Below are 21,350 nucleotides of genomic sequence, written 5' to 3'. Positions count from 1 at the left end.
AATTGGAAAACCGTTATCAGATGAATGACCTTCACACAGTGTAACATCCTGACTATCGATGGTTCCATTCCTCTTCACAGGTAGGTGTTAACTTCTCCTCTGAAGTGGTGAGGTGCTTCCATTTCTTGTTCCGGAAGCAAGTCCTTGCTGGTGCCTCTCTGTCTGACCTGCTCTTTGTGTGGCTTTGGTATTTTTGGGTTGTGAAACTGCCCTTGGGGCTTTGAGATACCTGTGGTGCTCTGTCATTGTTAGTGAGGTTGAAGTGTATTCCTTTGTCCTTGTGTGCTGTCAGGTTTGGTTTGTGAGCCTGCATGGGCATTCTGGGTGTTTTAGGTACAGTTTGGCCAATTTTGCTTTTGTGGGCCTATTGTGGGTTGGCAGAGTGGCAGATCTTTTTCCACAACTTGCCCCCCGTTTTCTTTTTGTTTTGCTTAGGGGAGGGATGAGAAGGGGCAATGTAGCCGGAGCCAGGGGGATTGTCGGGTGGGGGTTTCGGTCTCAGACAGATAGCTCTCAGTGTCCGAGTCTGGTCCAGGAGAGGCTATTTTAGGGACAGGGATGTTCTCCCAGTGGATCTGTGCTAGCTGAGTGGTAAGGGGGACAGAGGGTAACAGAATTGTACATAGGTGTGAACAGCACAGTCGGATAGCCATGGCTAGCACTCTAAGCCTGGCAATGATAGGGATGAGGGCTATCAGTCCCTGCAGTCAGGCTCTGCATGTACCCTCTTTCACAGCGAGGAGGTAGTCCAGGGCCATCGTGTTCTGCAGAGTCACAGTACAGATGGCAACAGCCTCCACATTCAGCTGGGCGAATGCATCTGCTGTGGAGTTTGCCACCACCTGTACTGTGACAGCGAGTTTGTGGGCTTCTACCTGTAACTGTAAGGTTGCACAGTGGGGTGACATCAGGTAGAGAGCTGCTTCAATGGCAGCGAGGCCTCGTCTGCTGCGTGGCATGGGCTTTGGGAAGGAAGGGAACTGGAAGTGATAAATGAATGGTACCGCATACCCAACGTTGTAGCTCCCAGTCCAGGACAACAGCAGCCAGGGGTAGGCTTTGTGGCCAAAGATAAAATAGGTGCCGTTGTCAGTCTGGAGGTGGAGTGTCTGGGTCCCTGTGCAGCTGGTGAGGAAGGTGGTATTCTGGGTGATCCTGTTGAGGACCTGTCGGTTTAAAATGCTGCCTTCTGCAGTGGATCGGCGTGCTGCGGGAGTTAGGAGCAGGGAGTCAGTGCACCGGCTCCAGTCAGCCTCCCATCCAGATGGCTGTGTGTGTTTCAAACAGATGGATCCTGCAGGTGGCCCGTGTGTGTTAGTGTCAGCAATGGTCAGGGCTGGGGGCTCATGGAAGAGGTTGTAGGCCGGGTAAAACCACCCTTTATATTTCTCCAGGTGGTAACCCGCAGACCTCCAGTGGGCTGGGCTGTTGTCCCCATATTTGGTCATTGCTGGTGGTATTTTGAGTTTGGTAACTTCAGGGGACATGTCTGGTTCCAGGCATCATTCCGCCATGTCAGAGATATTTAAGGGGATTGAGGCTAAGGAAATGCCCCCTGTGAGAGTGGGCAGGGAGCTAGTGCAGACCCAGCAGTGAGTCTGATTAAATCGCTGGGCATACCCATGGGCCATTTTCAGGAAGGTGTTGGCCTGCAAATCACAGTGGGTTATGAAATGTGCTGCCCCTTGGCCCTGTTTACCAGCAAGCCACAGTGTGATGATCAGACACATCAGATGGTGATGGCTGCCGCGAGTAGCTGGATTCATCCTCGGTGTTCAGAGTGGTGCCTTCCTCTCTGTGGTCCCTGTTCAGAGGTTGTGGAGCCCTCTTGCAGCGGGTGGCATGTGTCCATTCGGGCCATCCTTCCGGTTTCACAGCAGTCCGGGTTGTCATCAGGATCAGGTACAGACCTTTTCACCGAGGGGAGAGAGAATCTTTTTCTAGTGATTTTATCATGACATAGTCCCCAGGTCAGAACGGATGAATGGGCACTGATTGGGGTGTGGGCAACGCAGCCCTGACCTGGTTGTGTGAACACTAATGCTCCTGCTAAGGGCCTGGGCATACCCTAGTGGGGCCTCTTGTATCAGAAGCAGGGCTGTGTCTGTGGTGAGTGTCAGGGGTCTGGTGGCAGTGGGCATAGGCTGCCCCATAAGTACTTGAAAAGAGGTGAGCACAGCTGTTCAGTTTGGCTGCGCATGTGTAGCATAGAGGGCAAGTGGCAAGGTGTCTGACCAGGTCAGTCCTGTTTTCTGGGTGGTTTTAGTCAGTGTGGTCTTCAGGATGCCATTCATCCCCTCGACCATGCCTGACGACGGGTTGGTTGGGGATGGGTTGTCGCTGTGGTATCCCTCGTGCCTTGCTAATGCTGGTCACAATCTAAGCCGTGAGGGAGTCCCTTTCTCCGTCGCTATGCTGCTGGGAACTCCAAATCTGGGGATGACATCCTTTAGGAGGCATTTTACTACAATACATGCATCATCCTTTCTTGTGGGAAATGCTTCCACCCATTTGGAGAACATGTCTCTGATGACCAGGATGTACTTGTAACCCTGTTTTTGCGGCATGTGTGTGAAGTCGATCTGTAAGAGGCTGAAAGGCCCCTCAGGAACTGGCAGGTACTTGGCAACTGGCTTCCCTGCATTGTTCTGCAGGCAGATGAGGCACTGTGACAGCAAGACTTGGGCAGCGGCAGTGAATCCTGGTGCATACCAGGACTGCGTTACAGTGTGTATCATGCCCCTCTTGCCTGTATGGCCAATTCTGTGGGCTGCTAGGGCCAGTGTGTGTAGGTGGGCACTTGGGCAAATGATGCGGCCATCAGGGTGTATTAGCAGGTTGAGGGAAGGAGATTGTGTGGTCCCAATGCAGGCCCAACTGTCCTTTTCCTGCTGTGGAGCAGTTTCTTGGGTAGCTTGCACAGCCTCCATGGGGTCAGGGAATACTGGGGCCTGCGCTATTCTGGGAGCCTGCAGGATGTAGATGGTGGGGTGCAGTGCAACTTCCGGGCTGTTGCGTCAGCTGAGGCATTCCCGAGGGTGACCGGGTCGGTGGCAGAGGTATGAGCGCGGCATTTGATAATTGCTAGGGCTGAGTGTAACAATGCTGCTTCCAGGAGATTAGAAATCAGCGTAGCATGTTGTAGTGGCCTCCCTGCTGACGTGATGAAGCCTCTCTGTTTCCAGAATGTGCCAAAATCGTGGATGACTCCGAAGGCATATGTGGAGTCAGGATAAATGTTTGCTGTGTGTCCTTTAGCAATGACACAAGCCCGAGTGAGTGCAAACAGCTCTGCAGCTTATGCAGATGTGCCATTTGGCAGTGCAGCTGACTCTAGAACTGTGAAAGGAGTGCAGAGGGCATATCCTGCCAGTGTGCAGTGGTCTGAGGGCCTGAAGAATGAGCCATCTGTATAGAGTATGAGGTCAGAGTTGTCTCGAGGTGTTCAGAGAGGTCAGGGCACGGGGCGACGACCTGCTGGACAAGCTCTAAACAGTCATGGTTATCCGTAATGGTGGTCAGAGTGAGTGGGAGCAGGGTGGTGGGGTTCAGGGCAGGGGTACGTTGTAGGGACAGGATGGCTTTGGATAGTAAAGCAAACTCGTAGCCAATTCTCTGGGTGGCAATGAAATGTTGCTGATGGAAATGGAGTAATCTAGTTAAAATGATGCTAATCGGAAAACAGTTATCAAAGGAATGTCCTAATTCTCTACACAAAGCAACCTTCTGACCGTATCAATGGATCAGGAGCTTCCATTCCTCTCGCAGGTAGGTGCTAATGTCTCCTCTGAAGCGGTGAGGTGCTTCCATTGTCCTGTCCTGGGAGCAATGCTCTTGCTGGTGCCTCTCTGTCTGACCTGTCCTTTGTGTGGTTTTGGTATTGCTGGGTTGTGACACTGCCCTCAGGGCTTTGGGATAGCTGTGGTACTCTGTCATTGTTAGTGGGTGCTTGAGGTGTACAGGTATTCCCTTGTCTGCAAGTGCTGTCTAGTTTTGCTTGTCAGCCTGCTTGGTCCCTGCTAAGACATTTTGGGTGTTTTGGTACAGTTTGGCCAATTTTGCTTTTGTGGGCCTATTGTGGGTTGCCAGGGTGGCAGATCTTTTCCCACATACAATTACCAGGAATACTTGGAATCCGAGAAGGATTCAAGTAAATCCTCGAGAGATGTTGCATCCCTTGGACTATTCCCAGAAAGTGAATGAACTATCAAGACTCTTGTAAAGATTCGTGGGAACTCTTGCAGGGATGTAAAGGGAACTAGATTTACAATTTAAGGCCATACATCCCATTCTGCTAAGTTACTCCAGTTAATTGGTAATTTTTATTTGTTTAAAAATGTGAAAACTTAATGAAGAGTTCTTCCAGTTAATCACTAGATATTCAAATTTCTCTTCAGAATTCAAGATCATAACAAAACTGGGTGTCATTGTGGGATGTTGAATCTGTAGTATGTGCTTGGTAAAATTTGGATGAGCAATATTTCAAAGTGAATTTTATCGTGTTAAGTACTAAGATTTTCTGGAGAGGAAAGATTTGCCGTTGTGTGTTTTGCAACACTTAATCAAGGTCAGCTCAATAGAATACGCAGACAAGTTGATGCTAGAGTTGCGAGCTGCGGCAAAATATCAGAAATAATGCAGGCAGTAGCACGGCAATTAGGGTTAGAAAGTTAGCTAAAAGAATTATAAAAACAAGTTGGAAAGTTTTGTCAGCTTTTCTTAAAAAAAAAAGTTAACAAAATAAGTGTTGGTTCTGCAGAAAATGAGTTTGGGGATTCAGTAACGGAGGATAAAGAGATGGCATATGAATTGAAAAGAGTTTGAATCTGACTTCACTAGAGTGGATACAAGTAACACCCTGGAATTAGCTGTAAATCAGGAATTGAAAGGGAGGGAGGAACTGAAGAAAATTACAATCGCCAAGGAACTAGTACTGAGTAAACTGTTGGAACTACGAGCTGATAAGTCCCGGATATTTGAAGGAATTCATCCTCGACTCTTAAAGAAAAATTAGCGAGTGAAATAGTTTATGTAAAGGTTTTATTTTTCCAAACCTCATTAGTTTCAGGGATGGTTTTAGATTGGAAAATCCTTTCTTCAAAAAGGGAGACCGAGAACAGGAAACTGTAGACCATTTAGCTGAACATATGGGGAAAATGTTCAAAGCTATTATCAAAGATATTATGACAGGGCACTTGTATAAGTTCAAGGTAATCAGGCAGCGTGAATGTGTTTTTGTCAATGGGAAATAATGTTGTAATAATTTTTTGAAGAACGGCCTCTCCGTACTGCGACTGAGCTGATGAATCTCCAGTGCCCACAGGGAATGGAATCCCTTCCCTCAGTCCCCACATTTCCACAACTTCTCCGCAGTTCTGGTGACTTTTTGGCTCTGCGTTTCCGATGAACAATTGAAAGTGTGATCACACTCAGGAAACGTGTACAGTCACTCCCTCCTGCTAATAGTGTAATGTTTCTTCAGTCTGTGTAACTGGTTAAAGCGCTGCCCATAGTCAGCTCACGGGGAGACTCTCTCAACAAGGGGAAAAGACACACAAAGATGAAGCAGCGAGACAAAATGCAAAAGCAATAAAATGTCGAACCACGGGGATAAAATATTGTGGCTCTACCCCTTTCTTTTTCTATTGGCATTTGGACACTTAAATTCTGCCAGTCACACCACCATCAAGATAGAGCATGCAGCGCATGTTTGCCGGTGTCAGCAACGCCATGCGCATGCTCGCCGGGTGTCAGCAAAAGACTGGGCATGCTCATCGCAGTCGGCACAAAAAAGGCGCGCGATCTTCTTTTGATTGACCAATAGGGAGTACTGGAGGACCGGAAGGAGTCTAGTCCTCCTGCCAATCAGAGCCACCCCATTGTCTGAATGCGGAAGTTGGACCCTGAGTTTCTGAAGCTGCTGCTACTGCTCCTGTTTCTCAATGAAGATTGAGCTTCACGCCAGACTGCAATCTCCTTCCTCTGTCCAACATCTGTAAGTACGGCACTCTCTTTTCTCACCACCTTTTCCATTTCTTTTTTTCATTCTGGGGTTCAGTTGTTGACTTGCAGCAACTGAAAGGAAAGGGAGTGAATCGGGGTGGGGACAGACTCTGGAAACGTTGCTCCAAGTCTGTGTCGCAATTGGCAAAATAGACAGAAGGCTGGAAGAAAAGAACAAGCCAGGTAGCATCAGGAGGTGGAGAAGTCGACGTTTCAGGTTTAACCCTTCTTCAGGATTGGGGATGGGTGCAGATAAAGGGTGTCTTGGGGGCAGGGTGGTGAAGTGGAGATAGTTGAAGGGTCTGACCTGGTTGGTGAATGGGAGGAATAAATCTGGTTAGTGACAGGGAGGAGTGGAAATGAGGGGGAGCGGCTGAGAAGGGAGTCCGGGGGGTGGGGGGGGGGAATGGGAAGTGAGGTTATTTGAGACTGGAGAACTCAATGTTGAGTCCTCTGGGCTATAGGCTGCCCAGGCGGAAGATGAAGTGTTCCTCCTCCAATTTGTTGTTTGGTTCATTGTGGCAATGAGATAAGGCCTAAGATAGTCTTTTCAGAAAGGGAGTGGGAAGGGGAATTAAAGTGGGTATTGACTGGGAGGTCCAGTCAACCTCTGTGGACCTGCCTGCAATGCTCAGCAAACCTTTCCCAAGTTTATGCTCAGTCTCCCCAATGTAGAGAAGACCACAATTGGAAAACATGTGAGAAAGAGTACAACAAAGTGAAGTTGTGAAAAGAGCAGAAAGGAAGTGTATTATTTAAATGGTGATATACTGAGATGTGGAGAAAGTGCGATCTGCAGATACTGGTGATTAGAGTCAGTAAGTGTGGCGCTGAAAAAGCACAGCAGGTCAGACAGCATCTGAGGGGCAGGACAGTCGATGTTTCGGGCACAAGGGAATAGGGAATAATATGTGGATGTAGAAAGGGGGCTCAGTGTCTCTCTACACCAGTCACTGCCAGTTGTTAGACAGGTGCAGCAAGCAATCAGCAAAGCAAGTGGTATATTAACAAGAGGAATTGTGTTCAGAATTGTGGATGTCTTCCTGCAGTTAGGGGTCATTGAATATATTCAAGGCTGAGTTCATCTGAGTTTTGAGCAACAATAAAGTGGATGTTTATGGGGGAAAGCAAGAAAATGTTTTTAAGACAAGTACAGAACAGTTACAGAGTCATACAGCACAGAAACAGACCATTCAGTCCAACTAGTCCACGCTGAATATATTCACAAACTAATCTAGTCCCACCTGCCAGTGGTTGGCCAATATCCCTCCGAACCTTTCCTACTCATGTAATTAACCAAATGTCTTTTGAAAGTAACGTCACTTCCTCTGGACATTCATTCCACACATGAACTACTGTATTTAAAAAAAAAGCTGCCTCAAGTCTTTTCAAAACCTTTCTCCTCTCCTTTCAAATTTGCTGCCTAATCCTGAAACCCCCACCTGAGGGAAATGACACCTGCCATTCACCTCATGTATACTTCTCATGATTTTATAAACCTCTATAAGGTCACTTCTCAACCTCCTGTGCTCCAGTGAAGAAAGTCCCAGCCTATCCACCGATAGGAAGATTCATATCCAGTTATGGTCTGTTCAATACTGGTTCAGGCTCCAAAGACCAAATGGCCAACTCCTGCTCCCAATTCTCACGCTCTGTGTCCCCATGTCGTTTCGTGGCTAGTTGATGTTCATGTATGCAGATTGTCAGCTGTCTTCCTGTTTGTCCTATATAGTGTTTTGTGCAGTCCTTGCAAGGTATTTTGTACACTACCTTAGTTTTGCTCATGTTGGGTATCGGGTCCTTCGTTCTGGTGACTTGTTGTCTGAGCGTGGCTGTTGGTTTGTGTTACGTTATGAGTCCTAGGGGTCGCAGTAGTCTGGCAGTCAGTTCCTAGATGCTCCTGATGTATGGTAGTGTGGCTAGTCCTTTTGGTTGTGGTATATCCTCGTTCCGTGGTCTTTTTCTTAGGCATCTGTTGATGAAGTTGAACGGGTATCCGTTTTTGGCGAATACCTTGTATAGGTGTTCCACTTCTTCTTTTTGCAGTTCTGGTGTACTGCAGTGTGTTGTGGCCCTTTTGAATAGTGTCCTGATGCAGCTTCGTTTGTGTGTGTTGGGGTGGTTACTTTCATCGTTTAGGACTTGGTCTGTGTGTGTGGCTTTCCTGTATACCCTTGTAGTGAATTCTCCGTTCGGTGTTCTCTGTACCACGACCAGCTATCCTTAGTAGCCACACACGCAGACAACAAGCAACATGAATTCAACTGGGACAACACTACTATCATAGGGCAAGCCAGACAGAGAACAGCCAGGGAATTCCTAGAGGCATGGCATTCATCCACAAACTCCATCAACAAACACATCGACCTGGACCCAATATACCAACCACTACAGCGGACAGCTGAAACTGACAACTGGAAGCGGCAGGGACAGACCACTATAAACACTGGAGGAAACATCAAAGAAGCGCTTCGCAGGAGGCTCCCAAGCACTGATGATGTCGCCTAGCCAGGGGACGAAACGTTTGCAACAAAAACTTCCAGCTCGGCGAACACAACCACAACAACGAGCACCCGAGCTACAAATCTTCGCACAAACTTTGAAGGTTTATAACTGGCATGGATAGGGTGAATATCCAAGGTCTTTTCCCCAAAACTAGAGGGCATATGTTTGAGGTGAGAGGGGAATGATTTAAAAGGGCCCTGAGGGGCAACTTTTTCATGCAGAGGGTTGTGCATGTATGGAATGAGCTGCCAGAGGAAGTGGTGAGGCTGGTACAATTATCTTTAAAATGCATCTGGCTGGGTACATGAATAGGAATGGTTTAGAACCATAAGAGCCACATGCTGGCAAATGGGACTAGATTAATTTTGGATATCTATTTGGCACAGACGAGTTTGACCAAAGGGTCTGTTTCCGTGCTGTATGACTAATTGTCTTCGGTGAAAGCAGTTCATGCAGGCAATCAATCCAGATAATATTTTATAAATTCCTGCTTTGGAAATAGAAACAGTCTGAGTCAAGACTGAGATACAGGCAAACTCTGACCTCATACCTTTAGTGCATTGTCTGAGCTGAGATGCCACCTTTTGTTGTAAAGCCTTATGTTATCTTGAGAGGGTGCCTTACAGGAAGTTCTGGGATTTACATATTAATGATACCTGCAATCCATTCTAAAAGATGAAAGACTTAACAATCCAGATTTGTTCAATATATCATTTCCGTGGCAGGCCACAAATGTCTTTCCATAAATTCTGTGCCTTATGGTCTTATTCTCCACAACCACCTGATGAAGGAGCAGTGCTCCAAATGCTGGTCCTTCCAAATAAACCTGTTGGACTATAACCCGGGTTTGTGTGATTTTTAACTTTGCCCAGGTTAGGGTCGATTGACCGTGCTAAATTATGCATAGTGCCCAGGGATGTGCAGGTGAGGGTGGATTGGCCGTGTTAAAGTACCCATCGTGCCCAAGGAGGTGCAGGTTTGTGTGGGTTAGCCATGCTAACTTACACATAGTGTCCAGGGATGTGCAAGGTAGGGTGGATTGGCCAAGGGATATGGGCCAAGTGCTGACAAATGGGACTAAATTGATTTACAATATCTGGTCAGCATAGACGAATTGGACCAAAAGGTCTGTTGGGAAGAAAGTGAGGACTGCAGATGCTGGAGATCAGAGCTGAACATGTGTTGCTGGAAAAGCGCAGCAGGTCAGGCAGCACCCAGGGAACAGGAGAATCGACGTTTCGGGCATAACCATCCTCGATTCCTGAAGAAGGGCTTATGCCCGAAACGTCGATTCTCCTGTTCCCTGGATGCTGCCTGTCCTGCTGCGCTTTTCCAGCAACACATTTTCAGCCCAAAAAGTCTGTTACTGTGCGGTATATCTTAATGACTCTGGCTTTCTACTAACGTTTGCCACGTCTCTTCTGTTCAGTTTCTCTCTGGTGTCTGTGTTAATACCTTGATGTGTCTGGTTATTCCTCCAGATGCATTCCCGATTCATCCTGAATTGACACATTTTGTTTTGTTTCCCAAAATCAGACCTGCTCACACTCAGCAGTATCCCAATGTTGTGAAAGATGTTAACTTTCAGGTGGAGTTATCCAATATGTAAGTCTTGACGTTTTTGCTGTTCTGATCCTGAATCAGCACCTTCAGGAGAATTACTTAGAGCGGAGTGAGAACAGAGAGGGGGAGAGGGGGGGAAGAGAGAGAGAGAGAGAGAGAGAGAAGGATGTTGCTTTCAATTTTGTGGAATAACAAAAGAAAAGAATGCTGCACAGAGAGTAGAATAGCTTGTTCTGAATTTCTATCCTGCATTGACAGCGATGACTTTTGTAATCTCTTTTTCCAGAGTATTTGAAGATCCGAAGACAGAAGTTTCAAAATGAACAGATGAAGGCCTTATGCCTGAAATGCTGACTCTCCTGCTCCTTGGATGCTGCCTGACCTGCTGTGCTTTTCCAGCGCCACACTGTTCAACACTGACTCTCCCCTGTCTGCGGTCCTCAATATCTGACAGTCACTCAATCGATTGGGACAGCCTCGATTTTTTATTACAATTCTGTGAGAAGGAGCAAAGCTTTTTGGTTCCTATTTCAGTACATTTTCATTATCAGTGGGACTGGATGAGAGACCCTACTGTTGCTGCGCACTGAGTGTGGAGCGTGAAACTGTTATACAGCCTGGAAAGAGGAATTCACAGCAGTGAGGGGCAGTACATGCATTTGCTTGTGGCCGAAGCTTCGGACATGGAGAAACCGTGGAGGTGTGGTAACTGTGGGAAAGGCTTCCGTACTCCGTCTGACCTGGAGATTCATCGGCGCATCCACACCGGGGAGAGGCCGTTCTCCTGTCCCAAGTGCGGGAAGGGCTTTACCCAGGTCTCTGCCCTGCTTAGGCACCAGCGGATCCACACGGGGGAGAGGCCCTTCAGCTGTCCCGAGTGCGGGAAGGCCTTCAGCCGTTCCTCCAATTTGCTGGCCCACCAGCAGGTCCACACGGGGGAGAGGCCCTTCTGCTGTCCCGAGTGTGGGAAGGCCTTCAGCTATTCCTACTCCCTGCTGAGACACCAGCGGGTCCATACTGGGGAGAAGCCCTTCTGCTGTCCCGAGTGCGGGAAGGCCTTCAGCGATTCCTCCTCCCTGCTGACCCACCGGCGAGTCCATACGGGGGAGAGGCCCTTCAGCTGCCCTGAGTGTGGGAAGGCTTTCACCCGCTCCTCCCACCTCCGGAGCCACCAACGACTTCACGTGCCATCGCAGGGGGACTGACAAAGCGACTGCCGAGTGCCGTGATCGACTGGACTATTAACCCAGTTCTGGGATCTGTTGGGCTTGAATACCACCGCGGCAGATGGTGGAATTGGAATACGGTCAGAATCTAACGATGAAACCATTTTCTGTCGGGGGGGGGTAGAAAACCCCAATCTGATTCACGCCCTTTTTAGGGAAGGAAACTGCCGTTGTGGGAAAGGATTCACTCGGTCGTCCCAGCTGCATCCTTTACCTGGTCCGGCCTACACGTGACTCCAGACCCACAGCAGTCTGTTTCACTCCACACTGCCTCCGTTCCCGGCCCCACGGGTTAAGGCTGTACCAAGGATCCAATTACAAAGGGACAACTCTGTGCTGACCAATACTAAAGAAAGTGAGGTGGGGTGCGGGGGAGTGTGTGCGCTTTGACCTTGAGCTGTTTAAAAAGCCGCTACTTTCTCTACATCTTTTTGCTGGTGGGGGGATCTGAAGCTGTAACAAAGTTGGGTCACAATAAAGATTACCTGAACTTACTGCTGGGCTCAGACTCTCATTGAAAGCTTTGAGCTCCAGATGGTTTTTTGTTTTAAAGCTGCGCATTTCTTCCAGCCTCCTGCACCAAGTTTCTAATGTCGTGAATCAGATGGAGCAGTGAATGAGTAGCTAGTATCATTAGAAATTGTAAGTTTTTAAGGAGTACAGGTACTGCATCGTTTCATCAACATTGTAAAGGTTACTGGCAGCACTGGGAGGTGTGGGCTGTGTTCACTCAACTCTTATCTTTAAAATTGAGAATAGCTAAAATGATATATTCAGAAAAATCATCGAAGTCTAAACGCATTTCAATTTTTTAAAAGAGCTGCTGAAATCTTTCTGAAACTTGCACTGGAATATGTGCAGTTAGGCCACAGCTCAGGACAGGCTGTAAGGTGTGAATGACCTATTCCCCATTTTGTGAAATTGGTTTCAACTATGTAGACATAGTCATAGAGTTGTAGAGCCTGAAACAAGCCCTTCAGTCCATTCCTTAAATGATTCTAGTGACACATTTGCCGGCATTTGGCCTATGTTCATCTGTACCCTTCCTATTCGTATCCCCATCTAGATGCCTTTTAAATGTTGTAATTGTACCAGCCTCCACCACTTCTGGCAATTCATTCCATACACGCACCACCCTCTGCGTGAAAATGTTGCCCCTCAGGTCCCTTTCCCCACTCACCTTCAACCTATGCCCCTTTAGTACTAGATCTTGGGGAAAGACCTTGGGTATTCACCCTATCCATGCCCCTTACAAATGTCTATAATTTTAAGGAGGAGAGAATGAGGACTGCAGATGCTAGACATCATTTTCCACCCCCCCCCCCCCCCCCCAACTTTATCCCAGTCCCATGCCTTCAACTCAGCACGCCATCTTGACCTGTCCATCAACTTTTCAATCTATCAGCTCCACCCACTTCTCCAACCTATCCATCGCCAAACCGTTACTACCTGATGCCTGGAGGAGGAACACCTCATACTCTGCCTTGCGACCCTGCAACCACACAGGACAAATGTGGATTTCAACAGTTTCCTCACCTCCCCCACTTTATCCCAGTCCCAAGCCTCCAACTTGGCGCTGCCCCTTCTGACCTGTCCATCATTTTTTCCTATCTATCTGCACCATAACCCCCTCCGAACTATCATCTTGCCACCCCCCAACCCCCACCTCTCACAAACACACACACACACACACCCCAACCTTCATCTACCTATGGCATTCTCAGCTACCTTCTCTCCCAACCCCACCCTCTTCCCATTTATCTCTAAGCAGCCCCGACCCACAAGCCTCGGTCCTGATGAAGGGCTTATGCCCAAAACGTCAGTTCTCCTGCTCCTTAGCTGCTGCCTGACCTGCTATAGTTTTCCAGCACCACACTCTCGGCATAATTTTAAGGTAATTGGAGGAAGGTTTCTGGGAGATGTCAGAGTAGGTTCTCTACTCAGACAGTGGTGGCTGTGTGAAATGCACTGTCAACAGTGGTAGTAGAGTCAGATACATTAGGGACATTTAATCGACTCTTGGATAAGCACATGAAAGTTAGTACAATAAATGGTATGTAGGTCAGTCTGATCTTAGAGTAGGATAAAGGACCGGTACTGCATCGAGTGCCGAAGGGCCTGTACTGTGCTATGTACCTAATTAGAGTTAAAAATGTTGTTTTATCAGCAGTCCAGTCAGATCTGAGCAAACAAGGACATGCAGGTCATACTGCGCTTAGACAGAGTGAGGCGTACAGGGTTACAGCTGCACAGGAGGTGCGCAGAAGCAAGGTCAAATTGGAGAGCTCCATTCAGCAGTCGAATAATGGCAGGGAAGAAGCTATTCTTGAACCTGTTGGTACATGTGTTCAAGCTTCTGTATCTTCTGCCTGACAGAAGATGGTGCAAGAGATCATTCCCGGGGTGGGAGGGGTCTTTGAGGTTGGTAGCCTTTCCATGACAATGAGAAGTGTAGATGGATCTCATGGGTGGGAGGTTGGCTTCTATGATGGACTGTGCTGGGCACACCACCTTCTGTAGTTTCTTCCAGTCCTGGGCAGCGCAGTTGCCGTAGCAGGACGTGATGCACCCAGATTCAATGCTTTCTGTGGTGCATCTGTAAATGTTGGTGAGTGTCATTATGGACATGCCGAATTTCTTGAGCATCTTGAGGAAGAAAAAGTGTTGTTGTGACTTATTGATCGTTGCATGGGTAGGTTTAGATATTTAGCCACTCCTTTCTCATTCTTACTAACTCCTTTTACTTGATGCAGTCACACAGTCAGTTTCAGACCTTGTGCCAATCTCTTTTGAAGGTCTTCTTCAGAAGAATAAAATATTATAAGGGGCAAAGGTAGTGTACATACATAATATGAAATCTTTAAACTTGAATTCATTTTAAAGAGCAGAACAACGTATTTATGGTAAAAATGGGTAAACTTAACAGGTTTTATGGAGGGTGAGAGTGGGAAGTATGTGGAGGTGCATGGTAAAACAGGACCGAGTCTGCATGGCTTTGACAACAGGAGGTCATGTCTGACAAATCTATTAGGATTCTTTGAGCAGGTAATGAGTAAGTTAGACAAAGGGAGAGCCAGTGGACGTGAGTGATTTGGATTTCCAGAAGGCCTTTGTCAAGCGGCCGTGCAGGAGGCTGCTAAGTAAGATAAGTGTCCCTGGTGTAGGAGCAAGGTACTGGCACGGATAGAGGATTGGCTGACTGGCAGAAGGCAGAGAGTTGGCATAAAGCGGTCTTTGTAGTTCCAAAGGGGTCCATGCTGAGAATGCTTGGACAGGCCAGGAGAATGGTCAGAGAAGGGGCAGATGGAATACAATGTGGTAAAGTCTGAGGTTATGCACTTTGGTGGGAAGACCAGAAACAGAGACTGTTCTCAAAATGGGAAAGGCTTCGGAAATGTGAAACAGAAAGGGATTGGGGAATCCCAACTCAGGGGGAGGATTGTACCATTCATTCCGGGTGGTGTAGAAAGGATCGTACCATTGAGACTTTGGAGGATTGTACCCTTAATGGCTGTGGGGGAGTAAAGGATTATACCATTCAGAGGGGAACGATTGCATCATTCGAAGGTGGAGGGGTGTGGAGGAGGAAAAGGGGAGGGGAGGATTGTACCATTCACATCACGGGGTGTGGATTGTACCATTCAGAGAGAATTATTTATTTTTATTTTTCAGAATTTCCAGGATACAGGACATATGCCAATTTTCCCCACCAGAAATCGACTGAAACTGGGTGCACTAAAAAAATCCAGCAAGAAGATTATCAGTAAAAAGGTCTCGTTTCGGTCATAGCAGTTATAGACTCAGAGTCACACCGCACAGAAACAGACACTTCAGTTCAACTCATCCATGCCGACCAGATGTTCCAATCTGGCCCAGTCCCAAGTTCCAGCATTTTCTCCATATTCCTCTAAATCCGAACTATTCATCTAGACACATTTTAAATGTTGTAATTGTACCCACCTCCACCACTACCTCTGGCTGCTCATTCCATACACGCGCTACCTTCTGTGTGAAAACGTTGCCCCTTAGTTCCTTTTTAAATCTGTCCCCCTCTCATCTTAAACTTAAACCTTCTAGTGTTGGACTCCTCCATCTTGGGGGAAAAGACCTTGGCTATTCACCCTATCCATGATTTTCATGATTTTATAAACCTCTCAGGTCACCCCTCAGCCGCCTCCACTCCAGGGAGAACAGCCTCAGCCTAGTCAACTTCTCCCTATCGCTCAAACCCTCCAACCCTGGGAACATCCTTGTAAATCTTTTCTGAACCCTTTCAAGTTTCACAACATCCTTCCAAGAAGAAGGATGCCGGAATTGTACACTTATTCCAAAAGTGGCCTAAACATTCTCCTGTACAGCCACAACATGACCTCTCAAATCCTATACTCAATACTCTGACCAATAAAGGAAGGTATACCAAACACCACCTTCACTATCCTGTCTACCTGCAACTCCACTTTCAAGGAACTGTGAACCTGCACTCCAAGGTCTCTTTGTTCAACAACACTCCCTAGAACCTTACCATTGAGTGTAGATGTGCTGCTCTGATTTGTTTTTCCAAAATGCAGCACCTCACATTCATCTAAATTAAACTCCATCTGCCACTCTTCAGCCCATTGGCACATCTGATCAAGATCCCATTGTAATCTGAGGTAACCTTCCTCATTGTTCACTACCACTCCAATTTTGGTGTCATCAGCAAACCTACTAACTATACATCTATGTTCACATCCAAGTCATTTGCATAAAAAATACAGAAAGGTGTGGACCTAGCACCGATCCTTGTGGCACTCCAGTGGTCATAAGCCTCCAGTCTGAAAAACAACTCTCCACCACCACCTTCTACCTTTGAGCCAGTTCTGTATCCAAATAGCTAGTTCTCTCTGTATTCCATAAGATCTAACCTTGCGAACCAGTCTCCCTTGGGGAACCTTGTCAAACACCTTACTGAAGTCCATATAGATCACGTCCATTGCTATGCCCTCATCAATCTTCTTTGTTACTTCTTGAAAGCACGCAATCAAGTTTGTGAGACATGATTTCCCATGCTGAAAATGTGTTGCTGGAAAAGCGCAGCAGGTCAGGCAGCATCCAGGGAACAGGAGAATCGACGTTTCGGGCATAAGCCCTTCTTCTCCTGTTCCCTGGATGCTGCCTGACCTGCTGCGCTTTTCCAGCAACACATTTTCAGCTCTGATCTCCAGCATCTGCAGATCTCACTTTCTCCTCAATGATTTCCCATGTACAAAGCCATGCCGACTATCCGTAATCAGTCCTTGCCTTTCCAAATATGTGTAAATCCTGTCTCTCAGGATTCACTCCAACAACCTGCCCACCACTAATGTCAGGTTCTCTGGCTTTTCCTTATCATCTTTCTTAAATAGTGGTACCATGTTAACCAACCTCCAGTTTTCTGGCACCTCTCCTGTGACTATCAATGATACAAATATTTCAGCAAGGGGCCCCACAATCACTTCCCGTAGCCTCCCACAGAGTTCTCGGGTACACCTGACCAGGTCCTGGAGATTTATCCACCTTCGTGTTTCAAGACATCCAGGACCACCACCTCTGTAATATGGACATTTTTAAAGATGTTATAATCTATTTCCCTACATTATATATTTTTCATGTCCTTCTCCAGAGTAAACATTGATGCAAAATACTTGTTTAGTATCTCCCCCCATCTCCTGTAGTTCCACACATTGGCTGCCTTGCTCATCTTTGATGTGCCCTATTCTCTCCCCAGTGACCCTTTTGTAAAAACCCTTTGGATTCTCCTTAACCCTATTTGCCAAAGTTATCTCATGTCCAGTTTTGCCCTACTGATTTCCCTTTTAAGTATATTCCTACTACCTTTACACTCTTCTAAGGATTCACTCTATCTATCCTGTCTATACCTGACATGTGCTTCCTTCTTTTTCTTTACCAAACACTCAATTTCTCCAGTCATCCAACATTCCCTACACCTACCAGACATTCCTTTCACCCTAACAGGAATATACTGTCTCTGGACTCTCGTTATCTCATTTCTGAAGGCTTCCCATTTTCCAGCCATCTCTTTACCTGCAAACATCTGCCCCCAAACAGCTTTTGAAAGTTCTTGCCTATTACTGTGAAAATGAGACATTCTCCAATCCTTTTCCATCACTATTTTAAAATTAATAGAATTATGGTTGCTGGCCCCAAAGTGCACCCCCACTGACACCTCAGTCAGCTGTCCTGCCTTATTTCCCAAGAGTAGGTCAAGTTTTGCACCTTCTCCATAGGTATATCCACATACTAAATCAGAAATCTTTCTTGAACACGCTTAACAAATTCCTCTCCATCGAAACCCTTCAACCTATAGCAGTCCTGGTCTAAGGTTGGAAAGTTAAATCACCTACCATAACCATATAAGGGGAAATGAGTTTAAAACTGGGCACAATCCTCTTGGTGCAGTGTCAGCAATGCTATGTTTGGTTGCAGCAACACTTCCTTCCCTTTATGTTCTATTCCTTTAGCGATAAAAGCGAATGCTGCATTCATTTTCTTTATTATCTACTGTACCTGCATGCTAGTTTTCTGTGACTCATTAATGAGGATACCCAGATATCTCTGCACCAGATCATCCCAAATCCTCTCTTAGATAATAGGTTGCTTTGCTGTTTTTGTTTTTGACCAAAATGCATGACCTCACATTTATCCACCTAAAACTCCATCTGCCACATTTTGGACCACTCTCCTAACCTGTCCAGATCCATTTGTAAGGTTCATATATCCTCATTGCAATTTACCATCACACCTATTTATGTGTCATCCACAAATTTGGATGACACATAAATTTATACGTGTATCCAAGTCACTAATGTAGATTGTAAATAGCTGGGGTCCAAGGACCCAACCCTGTGGCACCTGACTAGTTACATCTTGCCATCCAGAAAAAAAAGCCATCAATTCGGACTGTCTGTCTTCTGTCCATCAGTTAGTCACCTATCCAAGCTGATAAATCAGCCCATATCGCATATGATCTAACCTTGCAATTTAACGCTTTGAGTGGCACTTTAGCAAATGCCTTCTGAAAAGCCAGATACATTACATCTACAGGATCCCTATTATCCACTTGTTACATCGATGAAGAACTTAGTCAAATCTGATTTGCCCATCATAAAACCATGCTGACTCTGATGGATAGAGTTTTGACTTTTCAAACATCCTGATATTGCTTCTTTGATAATTGACTCTAACACCTTCCCAACAATAGTTGTTAAACTAACTAGTCTGCAATTTCCCACATATTGCCTGCCTCCCTTTCTGAATACAGACATTACATTAGCATTTTTCCAATCCACTGGAACCATAAGATCCTAAGATATAGGAGCAGAAACTAAGCCATTCAATCATGGCTGAAACGTTTCTCAACTCCATTCTCCCGCTTTCTCCCCATAACCTTTGATCACCTTGACAATCAAGAACCTACCTATCTCTCTATTAAATAAACACAATGAATCTTTCTCATGTCCAGGGAATTTTGGAATATTGTAACTAATGAATCCACAATCTCCACTGGCACTTCCTTTAGTACCCGAGGATGTAGGCCATCAGGCCCAGGGGATTTGTTTGCCCTCAATCCTAACAGTGTACCTATCGACGTTGATTGTTTAAGTTCTACCTTTTCTATAGCCTTTGACTTGCTCTTTCCAATACGAATGGTACTGCTGTCCTCTAACGTGAAAACTGAGGAAAAGTATTGATTTAGCAGCTCTGTCATTTCAGTGTTCCCCTTATTAACTCACCTTCTTCACCTTCCAGGAACCAACATTAGCGACACTGTTCCCTTTGGCAGACCAACAGAAGCTTTTGATAATTTATGCTATGTTTCTTTCGTAATTTATCTTACCTATTTCTATTCATTTTGAAAATCCCTTTGTTTGTGTCTGGAAGTTTCCCGATGTTTCAGCTTTCCAAAGGTCTGGAGTAACATTCCTGAACAGGCTGGGGGCGGGGAAAACCAACCCCCCTTGTCCCCTATTGGTTGGAGGGCGCCCCCAACCACGCCCCCTCAGTTGGTGACGACATTGTCGGGACCACGCCCCCTGTGTGTAGGCGCATGTGCAGTGTGGGTCCCGCGACCGGACAAAGACAGTGTGACTGAGTGTGGGAGAGGAATGGCGCCGGCGGCTGAAGGAACAAGAACAGGAGCCGCTGGAAAAGCTGAGCAGGTCCGGCAGCTGGTGTCGGGAGGAATGTGAGGAGGTGTTTCGGGTCCAGGGATCCTCCAGAACAGGACCAGGTTTCAGGAACATCCCGGGGAGGTCGCCAGGCCCGAGCGCCAAGACCTGGCTCCTGCCCCCGGGGAGAGGAGACAGTGAGACAGGGTAGGATTGGGACCCGCGGGAGGAGGGAGACTGGGGAGTTTATAAACTCCTAGGGGGAGGCCTCAGGCCTCCAATAGAAGCCCCACAGGCCCAGTGTTTACTTCACCGGCGAAGGAGCTCTCGGGTTGCCCGGGCAACCGGCCGCCAGCTTTGTGAGGGTCAGGCGCCTGTTGACTTGGGACGGGGTTGTTGGATTGTTGTATAATATTGATCTCCTCTGTACTTTTAATCTTGAAGATTGTAAAAATGTACATTGGCTTCAATTTATGAATTCTAAGTACAGAAGCAAAATATAAACATCTCCTTACATGCATCCCAACATGTGCATAGGAACCAAGACTGCCTCAAGATTTACTGAGGTGCTGAATCAATAGCTCTTTCCCTTTTGATTAATGAAGGTGGTGCCCAGCAGACTCCTTTACACAGCCTGTTCTGTCAGCCTTTATGGGAAAGATATGATAGCAAAACCGAGACACCCGTGTAGCCAAGTAATCTGAAGTCACACTTTGGTGCTTTAATCGCCTCAAACGCATGCCATTCAGAATAATGTCAAGGCTATAGGGGTACCAGGCTCCCCAAGATAGCCAGGATGGATAACAAAGAGAAGAGCTGAAGTGTTATCCTTATCAAGCCTGTAATGTCTTCACAAATCTCTAACAAGTTAGACTACTAATTTTGACCAGAATAAATATTACTGGAAGCTTCTCCACCAAATTTAAACTAGATTGGGTTGGGATATCTGGTCGGCATGGACGGGTTGGACCGAAGGGTCTGTTTCCATGCTGTACATCTCTGTGACTCTATAATTGCTGAGATTAACTTTACAACCTTTCTTAAACCAGGCTGCAATGTTTGCAATTCTCCAGTCTTCTGACACCTCCTCCAAGTCCCTTCCTTCAAGATTGTTGGATGCATTTCATCAGTGCCTTGTCAAACTTTAAGTACCAAATGCTAATCGAAGACATCTTTCATGTTAATTTTGAACTCTTGGGAGGTCATGTTGCGGCTGTACAGAACATTGGTTAGGACACTGTTGGAATATTACGTGCAATTCTGGTCTCCTTCCAATGAAAATATGTTGTGTAACTTGAAAGGGTTCAGAAACGATTTACAAGGATGTCGCCAGTGTTGGAGGATTTGAGCTATAGGGAGAGGCTGAACAGACTGGAGCTGTTTTCCCTGGAGTATTGGAGCCTGAGGGATAACCTTATAGAGGTTTACAAATTTATGAGGGGCATGTATAGGATAAATAGACAGTCTTTTCCCTGGGTTCAGGTCTGTTTCCATGCTGTACATCTCTATGACTCTATGTTGGTTGCATCTGTAAGATCCTGAATCAGCACCTTGAGGAGAATTAGAGTGGAGTGAGAACAGAGAGGGAGAGAGAGTGGGATGGTGCGTTCAATTTTGTGGAATAACAAAAGAAAAGTATAATCTGCAGAAGGTAGAATGGCTTGTTCAGAATTGTTACACTGCACTAAGTGTAATAACTTTTGTAATCTCTTTTTACAGAGTATTTGAAGATCTGAAGACGGAAATTTCAAAATCGCCTTATGCCCAAAGCATTGACTCTTCTGCTCCTTGGATGCTGCCTGACCTACAGTGCTTTTCCAGCGTCATACTTTTGAAGTCTTGACTCTCCAGCATCTGCAGTCCTCACTTTCACATCAATGTCTGACAGTGACACTGGGACATCGGG

At 46.5% G+C, this 21,350-nt stretch overlaps 1 protein-coding gene across 1 annotated transcript in view; it reads left to right on the top strand.

Moving 5' to 3' along the window:
* LOC148144699 (uncharacterized) overlaps window positions 1-21,350 on the top strand; it is a 107,821-nt gene that overhangs the window by 61,198 nt on the left and 25,273 nt on the right. The window contains exons 2-3 of the mRNA XM_087975435.1: window positions 10,904-11,255; window positions 20,206-20,214. Of these exons, the coding sequence (XP_087831561.1) occupies window positions 10,904-11,255; window positions 20,206-20,214 (361 nt within the window). The remainder of the gene's footprint in view (window positions 1-10,903; window positions 11,256-20,205; window positions 20,215-21,350) is intronic.

The sequence above is a fragment of the Chiloscyllium plagiosum genome, unplaced genomic scaffold (assembly GCF_037043375.1).
Source record: "Chiloscyllium plagiosum isolate Xiang-an unplaced genomic scaffold, Cpla_swu_hap1 HiC_scaffold_27, whole genome shotgun sequence".
In the NCBI taxonomy this organism is placed as follows: Eukaryota; Metazoa; Chordata; class Chondrichthyes; order Orectolobiformes; family Hemiscylliidae; genus Chiloscyllium; species Chiloscyllium plagiosum.
The sequence above is the reverse complement of the archived record's forward strand: the minus strand, read 5'-3'. Positions and strand labels throughout refer to the sequence as shown.